The 18,523-nt window shown below is 48.1% G+C and overlaps 1 protein-coding gene across 1 annotated transcript in view; it reads left to right on the forward strand.

Annotated features, from left to right (window-relative positions):
• The first annotated feature begins 292 nt into the window (after window positions 1-292).
• ADRA1D (adrenoceptor alpha 1D) overlaps window positions 293-18,523 on the forward strand; it is a 444,375-nt gene continuing 426,144 nt past the window's right edge. Inside the window, exon 1 of the mRNA XM_069632217.1 lies at window positions 293-1,870. Coding sequence (XP_069488318.1) covers window positions 916-1,870 — 955 coding nt within the window. The 5' untranslated portion in view covers window positions 293-915. The remainder of the gene's footprint in view (window positions 1,871-18,523) is intronic.

Below are 18,523 nucleotides of genomic sequence, written 5' to 3' on the forward strand. Positions count from 1 at the left end.
GCTGCGGACCCCCGCATAATGCGTGCCAGGTGCCGGCGTCCAAAGGTCACTTCTGGGAGGACTGGGGTGGATTTAGTTTTTAGAAAGCACAGAGCGGTAAAGGCAGGTGGCTTAATAAATTGCACGTGTTTTATTTGACTTCCCAGCGTTATGTATCCAGAGCGGTTGATCAATAATGCAGCAAACGAACACAATAGTTGTAAGATCTCGTACATGGCGTGCCTGGGCGCGTACCTGTCGGATCGAACCCTTTTATAGGCGTGCATAACCCCGCATGGAAACACTATACATACTGATGACCTTTAACGCATCCCTAAATATCTGCTGCCCTCTAGTGGTCACAGTCTATACTTCAAACAGTCGGAGAGTTGGAAGGGAGGAGACTTTCCTCAACTAACGGAGTTGTAGTTAGAAGACGGGCGGCATCTCTCCTGTTGGCTCAAGTGGGTTTCGCAGGAGGGCACCGGCGCTGTGGAATCCCGGCGGCGGAGGAGCAGCAAAGGATGGAGAACCGGCGCTCTCGCTCGCTGACAGAGCCCACCAGGGCAGTGCACGCCTTGGCATGGTGAGCCTGGAAGGGCTGGCACCGATGCTGATGGGAGATGCTGGCTGCTGGTGAGTGAGGCTCTGGCGTAGCGACGCGAGGACACCAGTTGATAGCAGTCAGCCTGAAAGTTGCCATCACCCGGGGCTCAGCACTTCCTTCATTGAAAGGACAGGGAGCTTTTCGTTGGAATGGTAATCAGCATGTTCCCTGGAAATCGCACAGCCGGAGCTGTGAGGGACCAACGGAGTTTGCTGTCTAACTTCTCCCAAAAAGGAGCACCAGTGAAGGGCGGCGAGGATGTCTGAACCCAATCCGAATATTCCTTTGAACCCGACACCCACTGGCCCCCGGGTTTGCACCATGTTAAGATGACTTTCCCCGACTTTGCCAATGCCAGCCTGAATGGGAACCACACGGACACCAACTGGTCCTCCCAGGCCGGGAACGGCAGCGAAACCAGCGGTGCCCCCTGGAACCTGACACTGGACTCCAAGGCCATAGGCGTGGGGGTCTTCCTGGCCGTGTTCATCCTCTTCGCCATCGTGGGCAACATCCTGGTCATCCTATCGGTGGCCTGCAACCGGCACCTGCAGACGGTGACCAACTACTTCATCGTGAACCTGGCCATGGCCGACCTGCTGCTGAGCACCACCGTGCTGCCCTTCTCGGCCACCATGGAGGTGCTGAACGTCTGGGCCTTCGGGCGCATCTTTTGCAACGTGTGGGCGGCCGTGGACGTGCTCTGCTGCACCGCGTCCATCATGAGTCTGTGCATCATCTCCATAGACCGCTACATCGGGGTTAAGCACTCGCTGCGGTACCCCACAATCATGACGGAGAGGCGGGCCGGCGTGATCCTGGTGCTGCTCTGGGCCGCTTCCATGGTCATCTCCATCGGGCCACTGCTGGGCTGGAAGGAGCCGCCGCCGGCCGACGAGAGCGAGTGCAGCATCACCCAGGAGCCCGGCTATGCCCTCTTCTCGTCCCTCTGCTCCTTCTACCTGCCCCTGCTGGTCATCCTGGTCATGTACTTCCGCATCTATGTGGTGGCCCGCCGCACCACGCGCAGCCTGGAGGCGGGCGTCAAGCGGGAGCGCAACAAGTCCATGGAGGTGGTGCTGCGCATCCACTGCCGCAGCAGCGTCATGGAGGAGCCGCCGCTGGCCGCGGCCGGGTCCCGCGCCAAGGGCCACACCTTCCGCAGCTCGCTTTCCGTGCGCCTGCTCAAGTTCTCGCGCGAGAAGAAGGCCGCCAAGACCCTGGCCATCGTGGTGGGGGTCTTTATCCTCTGCTGGTTCCCATTCTTCTTCGTGCTGCCACTAGGTAGGTGCAGACAATCGGTTTTTTGTGCGTGTGCATACCGCTGGCACTCCAGCTGTCAGTCAACTGACAAAGTGCGTAAACAATGATGTTCCATATGAAATCTTTGACGTGAAAAACACACGTGTAAACCCCAATGTCACAAGCTTAATTTAATGCAACTCCCACGGAATGTTTTATATGCAAATATAACAGATACAAATATCTATGTATGTGTCTGCCTGTGTTTCTGTCTTATCTAGCTATCCAACTACAGCTCTATATATGCATCTGTCTACACATCTGTCCTTGGTAGACGCTCCTGAGTGGAAGAAATGCCATAGAGCAGGGCATTTGACCCATGTTCCTTCTCAGAAGAGGGGCTTCCACACTCCTTTGTAACTATCTTATTGTATATTTCTATCTATATTGCTATCTATATCTGGCTGACTAATCTATCTGTCTATCTCTATTTCTCACTATCTCTCTCTATGTCTGTCCTATCTATCTATTGACCTCTCTCTCTTTCTGTTCTATCTATCTCTCTCTCTGTCCTATCTATCTATTGATCTCTCTCTCTCTCTATCCTATCCATCTATCTCTCTCTCTGGTCTATCTATCTATCTATCTATCTATCTATCTATCTATCTATCTATCTATCTATCTATCTATCTATCTATCTATCTATCTATCTATCTATCTATCTCAATGTCTGTCCTATCTATCTATCTATCTATCTATCTATCTATCTATCTATCTATCTATCTATCTATCTATCTATCTATCTATCTATCTATCTATCTATATCTCTGTCCTATCTCTCTCCCTCTCTCTCTTTCTCTCTCTCTCTCTTTATGTATGTTGTATCTCTCTCTCTCTCTCTCTCTCTCTCTCTCTCTCTATGTCTGTCCTATCTACTATCTATCTATCTATCTATCTATCTATCTATCTATCTATCTATCTATCTATCTATCTATCTATCTCTATGTCTGTCCTATCTCTCTCTCTCTCTCTCTCTCTCTCTCTCTCTCTCTCTCTCTCTCTCTGTATGTTGTATCTATCTATCTATCTATCTATCTATCTATCTATCTATCTATCTATCCATCTATCCATCTATGCCTGTCCATCAGCCTGTCTGTCTTTGTCTCTGTGTCTATCTATGTCTGCCTGTCGGTCTACCCATTTAAAGGCTGCCTACCTGCATACCTCGTCTCACCACCTGCGCGCCCCTCTTTGTCTGCAACATGCCCGCATACCTTCTGCTTCATGCGTTAAGGTGCCCCTTTTGGCGCCTCCATGAAAGGCAGCTCACCAAGCTATTCAAATGTCCGGTAGCTTCCGGGAAAAGAGCATTCTGGACCTGTTGCGGTTCCACGGTCAAGTAATGAAATCATGCGGATACCCTCCAAGTTCCCAGGGAGCGCCTGTGCCCGAGTTCGCTTCTGTGGCGACCCACCGTGTGCTCCCAATGATATATCGTGCACACAATAGAGCCGCGGAAAATCAGGCAGGGGGTAACACCGTGCATACGGCACACTATGAACCGTCCTTCTATGGGCAGTGGATGCTGGCGATGTGAGAGCGCACGGGTCCATTTCATTTGCTACACGTTACACCCAGAAACGTCCAGGACACCCGGAAAACGCCTCACGGCTCCCTAGACCTTCCTGCCACTTGCTGCAGTGTCTGACCCCAGAAAGCTCCAGCACCGAGGGTGACCCGGAAGCCGAGCTGCACGGGGCAGTAACAGGAGGGACAGGGCGACCGTCCACACCCCCCCCACCTTTATCCTGGGCAGTATAGGTGAATGTAGGGGTAACTGAACCCTCACCTGCATCACGCCCTCTGCACACCTGTGCCAACTACTGTGCGTGCGCACGGAAGGGCTGTGTTTATTTGGGGGATACACTGAACATTCTAAAAGTGTTTTTCCATGACTTTCGACAGCGGGTGGACGGAGTCCCTGCACTTTTTTCAGAAGTCCCCCCACGTTTTACAGAGGGCACCTTGATATGCTAATTTCTGGCGACACCACATTCATTTGCTATGTTAATTGGTCCTCCCACTTTAGCTTTCTAGGACTTGACCCCTCATTAGAATACATACCTCCCAGGAGCACAGAGTTGAAAAGTGCAGCTCCTTCTGCACGCACAAGCCACTCCTTTCAATTTTGCAATAGGGGGCGGGCGGTATGTGTGTGCTTTTCTCTTTCCATGGTGCAAGATTGTGCATCATATCATGAATGGAATAATGTATATGCTTTTCAAAGGTGAATGCACATATTTTTCATGCGTGGGGCGGTTTATGACTGAAGACGTCTCCCTTTTTCCAAATATGTCTGGATAGTTCAATGTAGCCATGAATAACTCATTGCAACATAGTAAGCCTGCACAAGACGGCGATTCGGTCTATATTCACTCAGCATCAGTTTATCACCTATCAATCCATCCAGTCATCCAACCATCCACCCATCCACCAATCCATGCTAGATCTATGCATCATCATTGCTCAATCCACCACGACCATCCATCTATTCAATCAAAGATCATACTCCGACCACCCACTCGCAAGCGCCATCCATCCATCTCCACCAACCAACCATCCATCCATCTCCACCAACCACCCATTCATCCATCCATCTCCACCAGCCACCCATCAATCCATCCGTCTCCACCAACCACCCATCCATCAATCTCTACCTACCACCCATCCATACATCCATCTATCTCTACCAACCACCCATACATCCATGCATCCATCTATCTCCACCAACCACACATCCATCTCTCCATCCATCTCCACCAACCCCCATCCATCCTTCTCCACCAACCATCCATCATCCGTCCATCCAACCATCTACACCAACCATCCATCCATCTCCACCAACCACCAACCACCCATCCACCAATCCATCTCCACCAAACACTCATGCATCTCCACCAACCACCCATCCATTTCCACCAACCATTCATCCATCTCCACCATCCATCCATCCATCCATCCATCCATCCATCCATCCATCCATCCATCCATCCATCCATCTACAAATCTACCCCCAGCCTTCCACTATTTCATACATTCCTTACTCAGCACTATGTGAAATCTCAGATCTCCACCCTCGTGCTGAGCAATCTCGACTACTGTTTGTGTCTACACCTTGGCCTTCCTCTACTCGTTCCTCCCTCTAAACAAAGTTCTCAATTTTGCTACATACCATCTACATCACACCCAGACACTCCACACTTCATTTATTTATTTATTTATTTTTTTATTTTGTTAGTTGATAAATCAACTTTTCAAATTATTCTTACATTTACAAGTATTTCATTACAGTGATTTAACTTATTTACAATAAAAATAACATCATATTCATACACCGCTGATGCAAATATATAGAATACAAATATAAAGAGAAACAAAACAAGAATATTAAAATTTCTAATATCATTCCCAGACATCTTCCGGATTGTAAGTTAAGTTAAGTAACAAAACATGTTTCCTAATTTTCCTGAGGAATCAAGTCATCAGTCTAAATCATTGCAGAGTTTGTTACACATTGAAAATGGTAGGACAATATTGAAGAATTGAACAACTGCAATCTGTATTGTAATTCTAGCATTGAAAAAAAGTGTTTGCCATTTTTCAAATTGAGTAAGATGGTTCTGAAATACTACTTTGCCCTTGAAGCATCTGCTTCTCACACTGTTTAATGCCTCGCATTCAACTAGTAGATGGTTCAAAGTTTCAGTTCTCGGTGATGTTCAAACAATACCGGCAATCATTTTTCTCACAGAGAATAACTTTTCTCCTAAGTAGTACGTTACGAGTTTCCCACAGATTCAGTCTAAATCTCATATATTCCCTACAAAATGTTATACATGGATATTTGATTAAATAATCAGCCGTTATCCCATATCTTTTAGTTCCAAACAAATAGATATCAAAATCTTTATGCAATAAACACTTCGTGCAATTTTCAGCCCAGTCGTGTTGGAGTATTTTAGTTTTTGCACAGTCGGGATTTTCCATCAATAATTGAATGCTGATGCCTGCATTGCTTAAGATATCCACAATGTGCTCACGCCATTTTTGTGGGTATTTACTTTTCGATGTAAGTAAATTATAAGTTGTAATTTGCAATATGGATGGTTTATTTCGATTTTCTAGGGACTTGCGAAAATAGGCACATCTCTTCCAGTGTACATGTGAATTGAGCGAGGTCAGCCCTAATTCATAACGAATTATCGCAAGTGGCGTACAATTTGGCAGTTGTAAAAATTGTTTCCAATATGACGCCTCTATACAATCCCAAAACTTACGTTCTTTTGGCAAGGCGGCTTCAATGCCATATAACAATACTGGAGTGACTTTCATTTTATAGTACGTAATAATGTGTTTCACTGAGAACTTGCCAAATTTCCTAATTAGTATCCGAGATTGAGACACCAATGATTGTAGCTTAGTTTACAATTACCACATATATTTCATCAATGTTTTATTGTGTTGAATTGACACACCAAGATATTTATATAGGCATGTGTTTGTTAATATGTGCTGCTGCAGATGCCATTCGCATCTGCGTATTTTTGGTCCACGACTGGGATTGCAACTGAGAATTTGGGCCTTCAGTTTATTTATACTAAGATTGTTTGCTTGGGCATCCGCATCTAATCGATCCAGCATGTTTTGTAACCCCATTGGTGTCTGGGACAGGAGGACCAGATCGTCCGCGTAAAGCAGATATGGTATTTGCTGGGTCCCAATTTTTGGGGGATCGCCCACACAATCTGTGAGATGGTCACCAATATCCAAGATGTAGGCCCTCATTACGACCCAGGCGGTAAGGGGTTTACGCCGGCGTAAACTTCGCTGACCCTTACCGCCTGAGTACGAGTTCCCGTAGCGCCATGGTGATTTTTACGCCTGCTTTTTGCAGGCGGTAAAATCCATGGCGCTACGGGACCTTGTTGTTAATTACGCCACCGTAATTTACGGTGGCGTAATTAACGCCTTCCCCACTCCCATTATGCCCTATGGGGCAAAAATGGGAATGGGGAAGGGTAAATGGGGATTGGGGACTTACCGCCCCGCCAAGGTCGGAATGGGGCGGTAAGTCCGCCAACCACCATGGCGGAGTTGGCAACTTAGCGCCATGGACCATGGTGCTAATAGCGCCATGGTCCTCCGCCAAGGTCCTAATGAGGGCCGTAGAAATTAAACAGAAATGAAGCTAAGGCACAGCCTTGCTTCAAGCCTCTGTGCGTGGCAATCGGCGGTGTAAACCTGCCATCTAATGAAACCCGCACACGCATTGATGTATTAGTGTGAAATAGGGCAATTAATGCTACTAGCGAGGGAGGACAATTTCGTTTTCTTAATTTTGTCAAGAGCGTGGCTCGATCAATCGTGTCGCACGCGGCTCTAAAATCAACAAAACCTACATAAAGTGGTTGTTTCTGAGATGATTGATGATCTTGGATCATTGCTAGTGCAAATATGTTAGGAATTGTACCCAGGCCCTTCACAAAACCCACTTGGAATGGATCTAGTAGAGAATTTTCTTCAGCTCATATCTTCAATTTCTTGGCGTTATACTGCAGAATATTTTTCCTGGAGCGTCTAACAATGAGATTGGACGATAGCTCTCTGGTGACTGACGGTCACCCTTTTTTTAAATAGGTACTGTTATCGCCTCAGTCCATGTTCGGGGTAGTTTTTGGCTGTTGTTAATCGCACTAAAGATCTTGAATAATATGGAAGCCCATAACTCTTGGTGCATTTGCATAACAAAGTTCGACAAGCCGTCCGGTCCTACAGCGTGTGATTTGCTAGCAGTTTTGATTAAATTGAGAATCTCCAACTCATCAAAGGGCAGATTGAAAATGATTGTTGTCTTTGCTACTTCTAGGCTATTGCATTCTTTAGGAGCAGCATGGAGTTGACTAAAATGCATTACCCACTGTTGCATACTGACCGCACTGGCCTGCGTGACAATTTGATGCTGTCCTACAGTTTGATTTATTGTTGCCCACATTTTGGAGATATTCTTTCTAGCTAGAGTATGCAGCATACTGGCTCCATCTCTTTGGTACAACGCAGATCTACGTCCCTTGACCCAATTCCTGTAATCATTACGCAGTTGTTTGGAGAGTACCGTTCTGAGATTCAGGGGATGCCTGCCAAGTTTCCTTAATTCAGCTCGATATGCCATTTTCTTTGTTTGAATCATATTATCAAAAACATGCAGATGATTTTGTCTTGCTTTATATGACATTTTAGATTGCTGGAATGTTTGGATTGCATCGCTGTATATGATGCCAACATATTCTAATATGTTATTATTTCAAAATTGCGAAGTTTCTAGAAGTTCATTGAAGTGCACTAAAGCATCCTCCGACCACCAGAGACAGTTTCCTCTCGTATTAGTTACCAAACAGCCATTTGCAGAAGCCTTTGAATTACAATTGACTCGAATCTGTGAGCCCCATCCTATTGTCAGCATGTTATGATCACTGGCACTGGTATTCAAGATCTTAAATTTACTAACATCTGGCCACAATTCTGAATTAACATAAATGTATTCTATAATTGAGGCTAATGCTCCTTTGTGCCTTACTGACACCATGCTGGTTGACTCTCCATTTACAACCACTCTGTTTCAATTTCAAGTACCTTCTCCTTGGATGCAAAGCAATCACGTGTCTTGCACTGCAGTACCCGCCTGACTGTATCTCTATTTACTCACAATCTAGTTCTCTCCACTTAACCTCACTGCCCCATGCCACCGTTACCTCCTCTCGCTATGGCTATTTCTCCCTACTCACCCCACTCCATTGGAACCCGCTGATAATGAAAGCCAGCCCGACTGTGAATCACTTTAGAAATATGCCTTAAAATTCATACAATCCAAAGAGGGAAGGTGGGAGACCTCAACTGTCCCCCAACGTCCCTGCCTGACCCTATCCGTCTCTCCAGCGTCAGTTAATACTGTAATTTTGTATATGTGTACAGTATTCCTCTTAAGTTTGACAAACTTGCAACTCGCCCAACCCCCAACCTGGTTAACATGTTGTTTCTTTTCGGTATAACGTCACATTTGTAAGTAAAATGTTCCCTTTTTCATTCCCCCCACCCCCCCACGCCCCCGGATATATGGTCTCACTGTGTCTACATCCTCATAGACTGGCTCACCTCTTGTTCTTTTTTTTGTGCTATTTTACAGCCATCTTCAAGGGAATGCCTCTATCTGTACATGTGTTTTTGTGAATTGTTTCTGATTGAATTTGACACCCATGTCCTTCAAATAAATACAAATACATGCAAACTGCACCCATCCATCCGTTTCTAAATGTTCCTGTCTGTCTATCAGTCTGTTCATCCACCCATCCATCCACCCTCTTTCTCACTCTTAATCCTTGTCCCCTCTCTTAGCTCTGCATCGCTCTTGATTTCTCTTTCTCTCGCTTTTTCTTTTCCCCTCTCTTTCTCTAAAGGTGTTCTGAACAATGTCTTTTCACGTGCCTCCCTTGCTGTCCCTAGCTTTTCTCTCCCTTTCTTGTTCTGTCTAGGTTTCTAAAATTCATGTTGTCTGTCCCTGTCTCTTCTCTCTCTGTACGGTTCTCCTTCAAACCCCCTTACCAACTTCTGCTCACTTTTTCCCACCAGCACTCAGCTCTCCAGTCATTTTGTCTCACTTTCTCTCTCTCTTTTTCTCTCCCTCTTCCGCATCTCTCTCCCTCTCTGTGTCTTTCTCTTGTTCTTGTTCTTTCTCTTTCTGTCTCTCTCTCTCTCGTTTGCATCTCCCTTTTTCTCTCCCCTCCCCTCTCTTTCTCTCTCTGCCTTTCTCTTTTTCTTTCCGTGTCTCTCTCCTCTCTCGTCTTCTCTCTTTCATATAAAGAATAGGTCTTCCCGTTCAGCGTAAGTGCCAAGGACGAGTTTTGCGTAGACTTGCATAATAGCCTGGCACTTAAGCGGTTAAAAAAATGATCTATGCCATGCCTTGTGAATCACAATGCACCGGCTGGGATTGTGTGCCACCAAATGGAAACACGGAAGTGCTCTTGATGGTGAGCTCTAGCAATGCAAATTCCCAAAGAGCGGATGGGACATTATTGAGGAAAACACGACAGGCCACTGTATGGCTTTGGATCTGTGTATCCTGAAGTGAAGTGGCGCACATATCTGCCTGAAAAAAAGCACTGCATACATCATATGATATGATAGGTTATTTATAACACGCTTAATACCTAGAGGTTTCTAAGCGCGGACTCAGGGATCGAACATGTGTTGCTCTATGTGGTCTTGCTTCCAAGGCGAGCACGTTGCCCCCGCACTATCCTCCCGAGATACAAATGGCACACCTTGGGCGTCTGTGTCACTGTGTGTGCCCAAAGGAAAGGTTTGCTGTTACTACTAATTCATCACAGCCAGAGTGGAACACAGGATGAGCCTCAAAACATGGGCTTCCTTAGAGCGCAACATTTAATAACTGATAGATCATTTATATCGCGCACAATCACCACGGAGAGGTCCCCTGGTGCTCATCCAAGGAAGTCATGCACATTATCTCACCCACCTGAGGCACCAACTCACAGGGGACAGCAAATAGGAAGGAAGCAAAAGATATCCAGAAGGCCCTATCGGCCCCGAGGCTCTGTCTGCAGACAGCGTTCCTCCAGTAAATAGCATACATTGTCCTCACCTGTGTCTGCCATGGGTGTATATGGGGCTGGGGCACAGCATTGGGGGCAGTTATTCTCTTCCCTGGTAGCAGAATGTTAGCTGTGCATTATGCAGTGTGCCAGTGCACAGAGTAGCTGCACAGCCATATAAAGCTCCCCTCCAAACATGGAGCCCTCTGAACTTTGGTACATGCAGTCCTATATGTACACTATGGGCAGGAAGGCAGAGTGGCATGCACGCCAGACTCCAGGACACGCAGAACATGATGAGAGAGCTGCGCTGCAGCATACTTGTAGAGCCCGAGAGAATGCATGAAGTGGCGCTGCGAGGTGAGGAGGAGACACGCGACCAGCGTCCTCTCTTTTTGTTACTCGCTGTAGCAGACTTCACAAGGGGGCCCCGGGGGGAACGCGAAGGGTATTTAAGGGCTCAGGGAAGGATCGGGAGGCAGGCGACGGTTAGGACTTGATGATTGTGTAGTCCTGTTGCCTGCTCCCGAGCCTTCCCTGATTTGGCACGTGTAGGGGCTTTTTTGTGGAGGTGAGGAGCAGTAGGTAGTTTAAAAGAGGGGTTAGGCAGTCAGCGTTTAATTATAAAAAATAAAAAAAGAAATTATATAAAAAATTATTTTTCCGGAGGTACCGTACATAAAGTACTTCCAGTTCTTACCTTAGTTATGTAGGTGGCCCTTTTTGGGGTCCTTTAGGTTAGTGCGTGGTTGGTGGGGGCTCTGGGTTTTAATATTTGAAGTGTTTTGTTTTCTTCCTGGGCTCGCTTTGTTATCAGGCCCTTTAGTTATTGCCAGGGGAGTGGGGGCTGCCGGCGAGATCTCCAGCCCGTGCCTGGCAGCGCTGTGGAATTCCCAGCAGTATTGCTCCAGGGTGTCTGCTCTGTCACGGAGCCCTTAGCGGCTTTCTTGTTTCTCCACCGGTGGCACGCCTCATTAGTTAGGTGTGGGCCGGGGTTCCTCATTAGCAGAGCTCCCTCTCTTGTTTGCACAAGGGCCATTAGCATTCTTTTGAGCTACGCAGTGCACAGCACAGTAGCTTCTGTCAGACATGGTGAGGCAGCGTGGTCCTCTTAAAGGGAACGCTCTGTTTTTCTTTTTCACTCTGCTGTGTGGCTTTTAAAGGGCCCGTGTATGAGAGACAGCAGTTACAGTGCGGTTCCCCATAGGAGCCGATAGGGGGCAGTGTCCACGGCTTTCCTGCTACCAATTTTGAGCCTGTGAGCTCAGTTTTCGGGTTCTTGTAGGTCCGGGGGCTATTTCTGTATATATATATATATTTTTTCCACGGGTAGGTACCAGCTCGGGGGCGTATTTAGCTAGTGAGCGTCGGGGCAAAGTTTAGTGCGCTCTCAGATTAGTAGTGCATGATGGTGGGCCAAGGGGTTAGCAAGAAGGGGCTGGTTGATGCTAGGGCTCTGAGGGAGGCCCTGGAAATCATCAGCAGGGCATCGAAGGCCCAGTTGGAGGGGGCAGTGGGGGAGGTCACGGGTGAGGGGGAGATAAGGGTGGGTAGACCGCAGCGTAGAGCTGCAGCTGATGGGGCGCTCGCGGCAGTGGTGGCTTGCACCCCTACGGCGGGAAGGGGGGAGGTTTGGGAATCCAGGGGCAGGAAAATGAGGAGGGAGATAGACAGGAGGGCGGACGGGGGAGAAATGATGTCGGGTGGGCAGCCAGGGAGGGAGGAAGGGAATGATAGCCCTAGGGAAGATGGGAATGCTCAAGAGGGTGGGGCTCGAGGGAACAACAGTAGGGGCAGGGATGGGGCACAGAAGGGGGTGTCAGGGCAGAGGGGAAGAGGGGGTAAATACCTGCAGAAGAGTGCAGGTGGGAGAAGGAGGGAGAGGTCCCCTTCAATTGACGAGGGTAGAGTGGGGCACGGAACGGCCCCCCCGGTTAGGAGGAGTGAGGGCGGAGGGTGCTGTGCAGCCCCCGCTGGTCAGGTGGAGGTTGAGGGTTTCAGTACGGCCCCTCCTCGGTCAACGCAAGGAGAGCCTAGAGGGCGCAGCACAGCCCCTAGCAATGAGGATTCCAGGGTGGAGGTCGGAACGCCTCCCCCGAGAGAAGAGGACCAGGCAGGGGTTCCCACAACCCCGCCGAGAAGACGTCAAAGGAGTGGCGGGGCGGACGCCCCGGGCTCGCAAGAAGATCATCAACTCATCTCGGGCATGAGCTCGCATCCACAATGGTATTTAAGGGGTGATGAAGTTGGTTGGGAGGAATATGTGGGGCAATGGGAATTGGAAGATTACAGGGCGGAAAGGGAAAGGGGGGAGGAGAGAAGAAGTTCAAGGTGGGATAGGGAAAGGGAAGTGCAGGGTGGTCGGGGTGAAAGGGGTCAAGGGAACTATTGGCTGGGTGAGTGTGCTGACATGTTTTGTCCCCGCAGTAGGAGCCCTCTAAGAATGGAGAGGAGGAGCACCGGTGTGGACGCCAGGCCGCAGGTGGCAGGTGTGGAAAGAGGTGAGCGGGAAAGGGAATGGTCATCTGCATGGCAGAGAGGGGTTACGAATAGGTGGACAGGGGAGGAACGGGCTGGTTTTCAAGGTGTAAGAAAGGAAGTTAGTGTGCAGGCCATTGGAGCCGAGAGGGTTGAAAAGAGCATTTGCTCAGTGGAGGTCCAAACGGACAAGGTGGTGGAGCCATTGGTGCTCGAAGTGCAAGCCGGAAAAGATAAGGAGTGTGAAGTGAAAAGAAAGGAGAAAAAATGGCCATACATGGGGATAACAAAACCATTGGGGGCGCACTTGATGGCAGCGACCAGGGAGAAGATTCAGGCAGGGGAATTTGTGGATGTCTTTAAATTGCTCCATAGGGAAGTGAGAGCAAAGGAGGGGTCTAAGGAGGAAGAGAGGGAACTGGGTCCCGGCGACTATTGAGAATTGGACGTCGGCGTTTGTCATTTATGCCAGTGTTTACTGTGAAAAATTCCCGGAGCGTTGCGTGGCCCTGCTTAAATATACGGACGTAATTAAGAAGGCTTTCACAAGTTTTGGGGTTTTTGCCTGGGTACGCTATGATGAGGAATTCAGAGCGAGAATGGCGGAGGACAGTCAGGCGGTCTGGGGGGAGATAGACATGCATCTTTGGCTGCAATGGATGGCTCCAACGAGGCCTGCCCTGACATTGCACACAGCAAGTGGGCTGCCTGTGCCTTACCGGCCCTTTCTTGGTCGCCCCGCCAATGAGGGGGTGGAGGGAGGAGGCGGAGGACAGCCCTTGACAGCATGTTGGGCGTTCAATAAAGAAGGCTGCACGAGGTGGATGTGCAAATTTAAACACGAGTGCAGCAGGTGTGCGGGTCGGCATCCGGTTACAGATTGTTTTCAGGCAGGGGACAGTGGGTCAGGGCGAGGAGCGGGGCAAGGAAGTGGGGGGAAGGACCGCATGCCAGGTAAATTGGGGTGTGCTGGTAGGTGGGGCTCAGTTTAACGTAAAAGGAGAGGGGGCACAAGGTTTGATGAAAGGGTTTTGGGGCGACTTAAAGGGGGTGGGAGAAGGGTGAGGAGGAAGAAGCGTAGGTAGGGGAGGGCCGCAGGGGGGATGTAACTGTGGAAATTGTTAAGGGGTGGTGGGCGTCGTTTGGGGGGCATGGACGACGGTGGCGAAGCCCTCACTCTTGCCGCACGACAAGGTGAGTAAGCTTCAGGCTGCATGGACAGAGGTGTAGGAGCGCCTCTGGTGCAGCAAGGGGAAGTGTTGAGTTGGGTCTGCATGGACGGGGGTGCACTAGGGCCCCTGGTGCAGCTGGGGGAAAGAAGTGGAGCAACGAAGCAAGGTGCTGGAAGAGGAATTTGTGTGGAATGGACTGCATGGACGGGGGCACAGGTTTGGCCCCTGGTGCGGCGGTGGAGAGGAGTAAGGCAGAAAAGGGGCCTGCATGGACGGGGGTGCACTAGGGCCCCTGGTGCAGGTGGGAAACAGGTGGTAATGGACGCAAGGATCTTGAAAATTAGTTATAAGGAAGGGACTGCATGGACGGGGGTGCAGGTTTGGCCCCTGGTGCAGTGGCGAGAGGAGCAATAAAGTAAAGGGGCTGCATGGACGGGGGTGCACTTGGGCCCCCGGTGCAGGAGGGGGCAACGCAGGGCCAATATTAATAAGGTGAGGGAAGGTGGGGGGGCAAGGGGGAGCAGGGGGGTAATAGTTTAGAGGAAAAAGGGGGGTCTAAGTGGGTTTAGGTGTATTGTTTAAAGGTTAGGTGAAAGGGGCGAAATATAGGGGGACGGTAGGAGAAGACCTGAGGTGTTTCCGGAGAGGGTTAAGGAGATGGCCAGAAAGGATAGGGTACTGAGGAGGTGTTACTAGGGGTGTGGGAAAGGTTAGGAGGTTTGGAACTCATTCATTTAGGAGGGGTGCAGCATCTGAAAGTAGCAGGCTGGGCTATTAAGAGGAGTAGGTGAAAAGGTTGGGACGCTGGGAGTAAGAGAGATACAAAGGGTTAAACAGGGACCGGGGCAAACGGAATGTCTTTATAGAATGTTTTCAGTAGGTAGCAGGAGTGTTGCATTTATTAGGATGTTGTTGATTTGTAAGTGATTTTGTAATTTCTTTTTCAGATGCTGCTAGGAGGTCCGGTCAGATGTCAAAAATCTGGTTTTTGGGACATTATAGGGTTAAGTGGGCTGGGAAAGAAGTTGGAAAAGGGGTTGTTGGCAGGCAACTGGGGTGCAACTATAAAGATGTTGTGGTAAGATGTCCGGGTTTGGGGGCTGGGATGGGATTAGTTGCTTCCTAGGTTGGCTGGGGTGAGGGAAAGCTATGGGCCTCCAGATGGGGGGGATTAGTCTTGCTGGGGAAAATGATCTGGTAAGGGATACGGGTGTGGCTCTTCTTAGGTTCTGGGCTGGGAGACTGGGTAAATAGTTAGAGGTAGGAAAGTTTGGGGGGGTGGGGCAGAAAGAACTCCTCGGGGGAGGGTTTTTCTGGTGCAGGGGCATGGCCCCTTTTGATGTGGGGGGAGGGAAGCACAATGGGGGAATGACACGGGAAAGGATGGGGTGGCGCTGTTTGCACAAACAGGTCACCCCGGGGGAACAGGTATTGAGCCTGGAGGGGCATGGCCCCTGGGAGAAAGCGGGACGCCTGGAAAAGGGGCAAGGAGACGGTAGGATCCAAGGGATCATTAGGGAGGAATTGGGTTATTTAATTATTTAATTGTTGGGGGAAAATGAAAATGAAAATGTTTAATTTATTTAATTGGTTGTTAAAATATTTCTTTAGTTTGTTAGGCCATGGAGCCAGTTAAGCGTTTGATTGTAAGCTTTGGCCTGTCATATTAAAGCAACCTTTTCCACTTTTAAATGAGTCTGGGTTTTTGTGCAGTAAGCCAAAAGGGGGGCCCGTGGGGGAACGCGAAGCGTTTCCCCCCGGGGAGTTTTTGGCGCTGCACACGGCCAGCGAGTGGCCGTGGGGGCAGAGCACCCCCCGGGGGGTATTTAAGGGCTCAGGGAAGGTTCGGGAGGCAGGCGACGGTTAGGACTTGATGATTGTCCCGCCCTCCCACCCCTTGCATTTTCGTTTTAGGGTAGTGTCTGGTTATGTAATATGGTGGAGTCCATTGTTCATGGGATTATTCGGGGGGGTTTTAGATGACATGGCGAGTTTCTTATGAGTTTTGGGGTCTGTTAGGAGGGTAGGGGTTGGTAGTTTTGTGTGACAGGTCATGGCATTGTGAAAGTGTGTGTAATATATGTTGCTGATGTGGCAGGTCAGGCTGGCTGCAGGTCATAGGAAGGGGGAGTTTGGTGTAGAGGGGAGTTTGAAGGGTGTTGAAGTGGGTTGGGGACCCGGGGGCGTCGCCCTTTTTGATGTGGGGGGAGGGAAGCACAATGGGGGAATGACACGGGAAAGGATGGGGTGGCGCTGTTTGCACAAGCAGGTCACCCCGGGGGAACAGGTATTGAGCCTGGAGGGGCATGGCCCATGGGAGAAAGCGGGACGCCTGGAAAAGGGGCAAGGAGACGGTAGGATCCAAGGGATCATTAGGGAGGAATTGGGTTATTTAATTATTTAATTGTTGGGGGAAAATGAAAATGAAAATGTTTAATTTATTTAATTGGTTGTTAAAATATTTCTTTAGTTTGTTAGGCCATGGAGCCAGTTAAGCGTTTGATTGTAAGCTTTAGCCTGTCACATTAAAGCGACCTTTTCCACTTTTAAATGAGCCTGGGGTTTTGTGCAGTAAGCCAAAAAGCTCATGTTCATTAGTCGCGTGAATGCGTTTGACTGCTTTTTGCACAAGAGAAAACGTTTGTAAGTTCAGATTCTGTCAGGGCCGTCTCTTTTATCTCAGTCGACTAACAGATTAGTATTTAGTTGGGTAATATTAACGCATCTTATTATAAATGTTGTCATTCTACCGGTAATCACTTTGATGCAGCGACGATTAATAATTTGCCTGCGCCAATTCCACAAAAGAATTGACTTTTAGAGTGATTTGCACTGCAATGCAGAGGTCAATGTAGGAGGGAACTAAAGGGTACGGCGTTCCCTTACTTCTCAGGGATATCGGGCATAGTTCCCTTACTTTAAGTGGCCTGGAGTACCCTTCTAGGACGGTAAGAAAGCCACTTAAAAAAATGAAGAAAATAACAGTAAACAAATTTGTGCTATTTCACAAGTGCTTTTGCAAGGGGCTTGCTTGGGCACAGAGGTGTTTGCAGGTAATGGGAGGGGCGGGTCTATCAGTGGCTGATGCCATGTACATGCCCCTTAAGAGGTGTGAATGGTGGCTGAAGGGAAAGGGAGGCTACACTCAAGGTGGCCGTTTAAATGAATATTCTTTCAAAGCGTTTTCTTTCGTCTTGTGAGAAGCATTTTGTGGTGGAGGGAAGGACTTGAAGGACCCAGGTAGGGGCTACGAATCGTGGGGGGAGGTAGGAATGACTTGTTAAGGAATTCAAAGGCATCGTACGCTCCAGACCAGGACTCTTTCTACTTGCCAGAAATACAGCGCACAATTAAAACACTTATATTTTATTTATTACAAATTCAGTTTGAGAAAGGCACCCAACCTGTCTCACACCCACCTTTACAAACACCCCGGGTCACAATGGACCATGAACCAGGCCGGTGTGTAATAATACAATATTTATTTATTTTTAAATTCCAATGAAAATCACACATATTTAATATAGGGCATCAATCACCAGTGTGGTGAGAATTACACTGTACATTGATAGAATACACTTAGTTTGACCTATTAACATCAGATATACAATGTACGATTGAATAAAGGCAAGATTACTTTTTGGGTGGTATTTTCTGATAGAACCACATGAATATTTTCCCCTGCAACACTCCCTCAAACCCCTGTTAACCGAATTGTGTGTGGGTAGCAAGGAGCAGCAAGGAGTCAGATATAACAGGCAACAAACAGAATAAAAATCCGACTTTCCCCTTCTGAATGGGAGGCAAAATCGGATTGAAAACCTTTCAAAATAGCACTCAGAATTACTCAATATTTGTTTTCCATGTGTGGTGGAATGAATAAGGCAAAATTAGTATAGGAGTATCAAAGATGTCAGAAAACTAGCAAACTACTATAAGGCAATGTACTAACAACGGGCATAGAGTTCAGAAAATCGATTTGGAAGGAAAACACAGTGCAGCAAAATCACCCGTGGAGAAATTGCATTTGCTTAGTTTCACAGGTTCAAAATGACAAAACAGCTTGGAAAATGGGTTAAACAAACAAAATCGGAAATCGGATGTGATGCTAAGGTACAAATACACCTTACAGGTAGGATATGAACATTAAAGGGTAACTCTGAATGGATGACAGGATGGGAAAAAAACATCTTTTCCAATTTTTTTTTTAATTCTCTCTGCATTCATAAAGAAAGTATTTCTGTAACAGAAATAATTTCTTTATGAGGGCAGAGTGACTACAAAAATAAACTTTCTTTTTGAAGTCCGAGGGCTCCCCCATCCCCATAACATGGCCAGACTCAGTGTGGAGAGTAAGCTGGGAGATAACCAGCTTT

The sequence above is a fragment of the Ambystoma mexicanum genome, chromosome 6q (assembly GCF_040938575.1).
Source record: "Ambystoma mexicanum isolate Mex_15411 chromosome 6q, UKY_AmexF1_1, whole genome shotgun sequence".
NCBI classification, from domain to species: Eukaryota; Metazoa; Chordata; class Amphibia; order Caudata; family Ambystomatidae; genus Ambystoma; species Ambystoma mexicanum.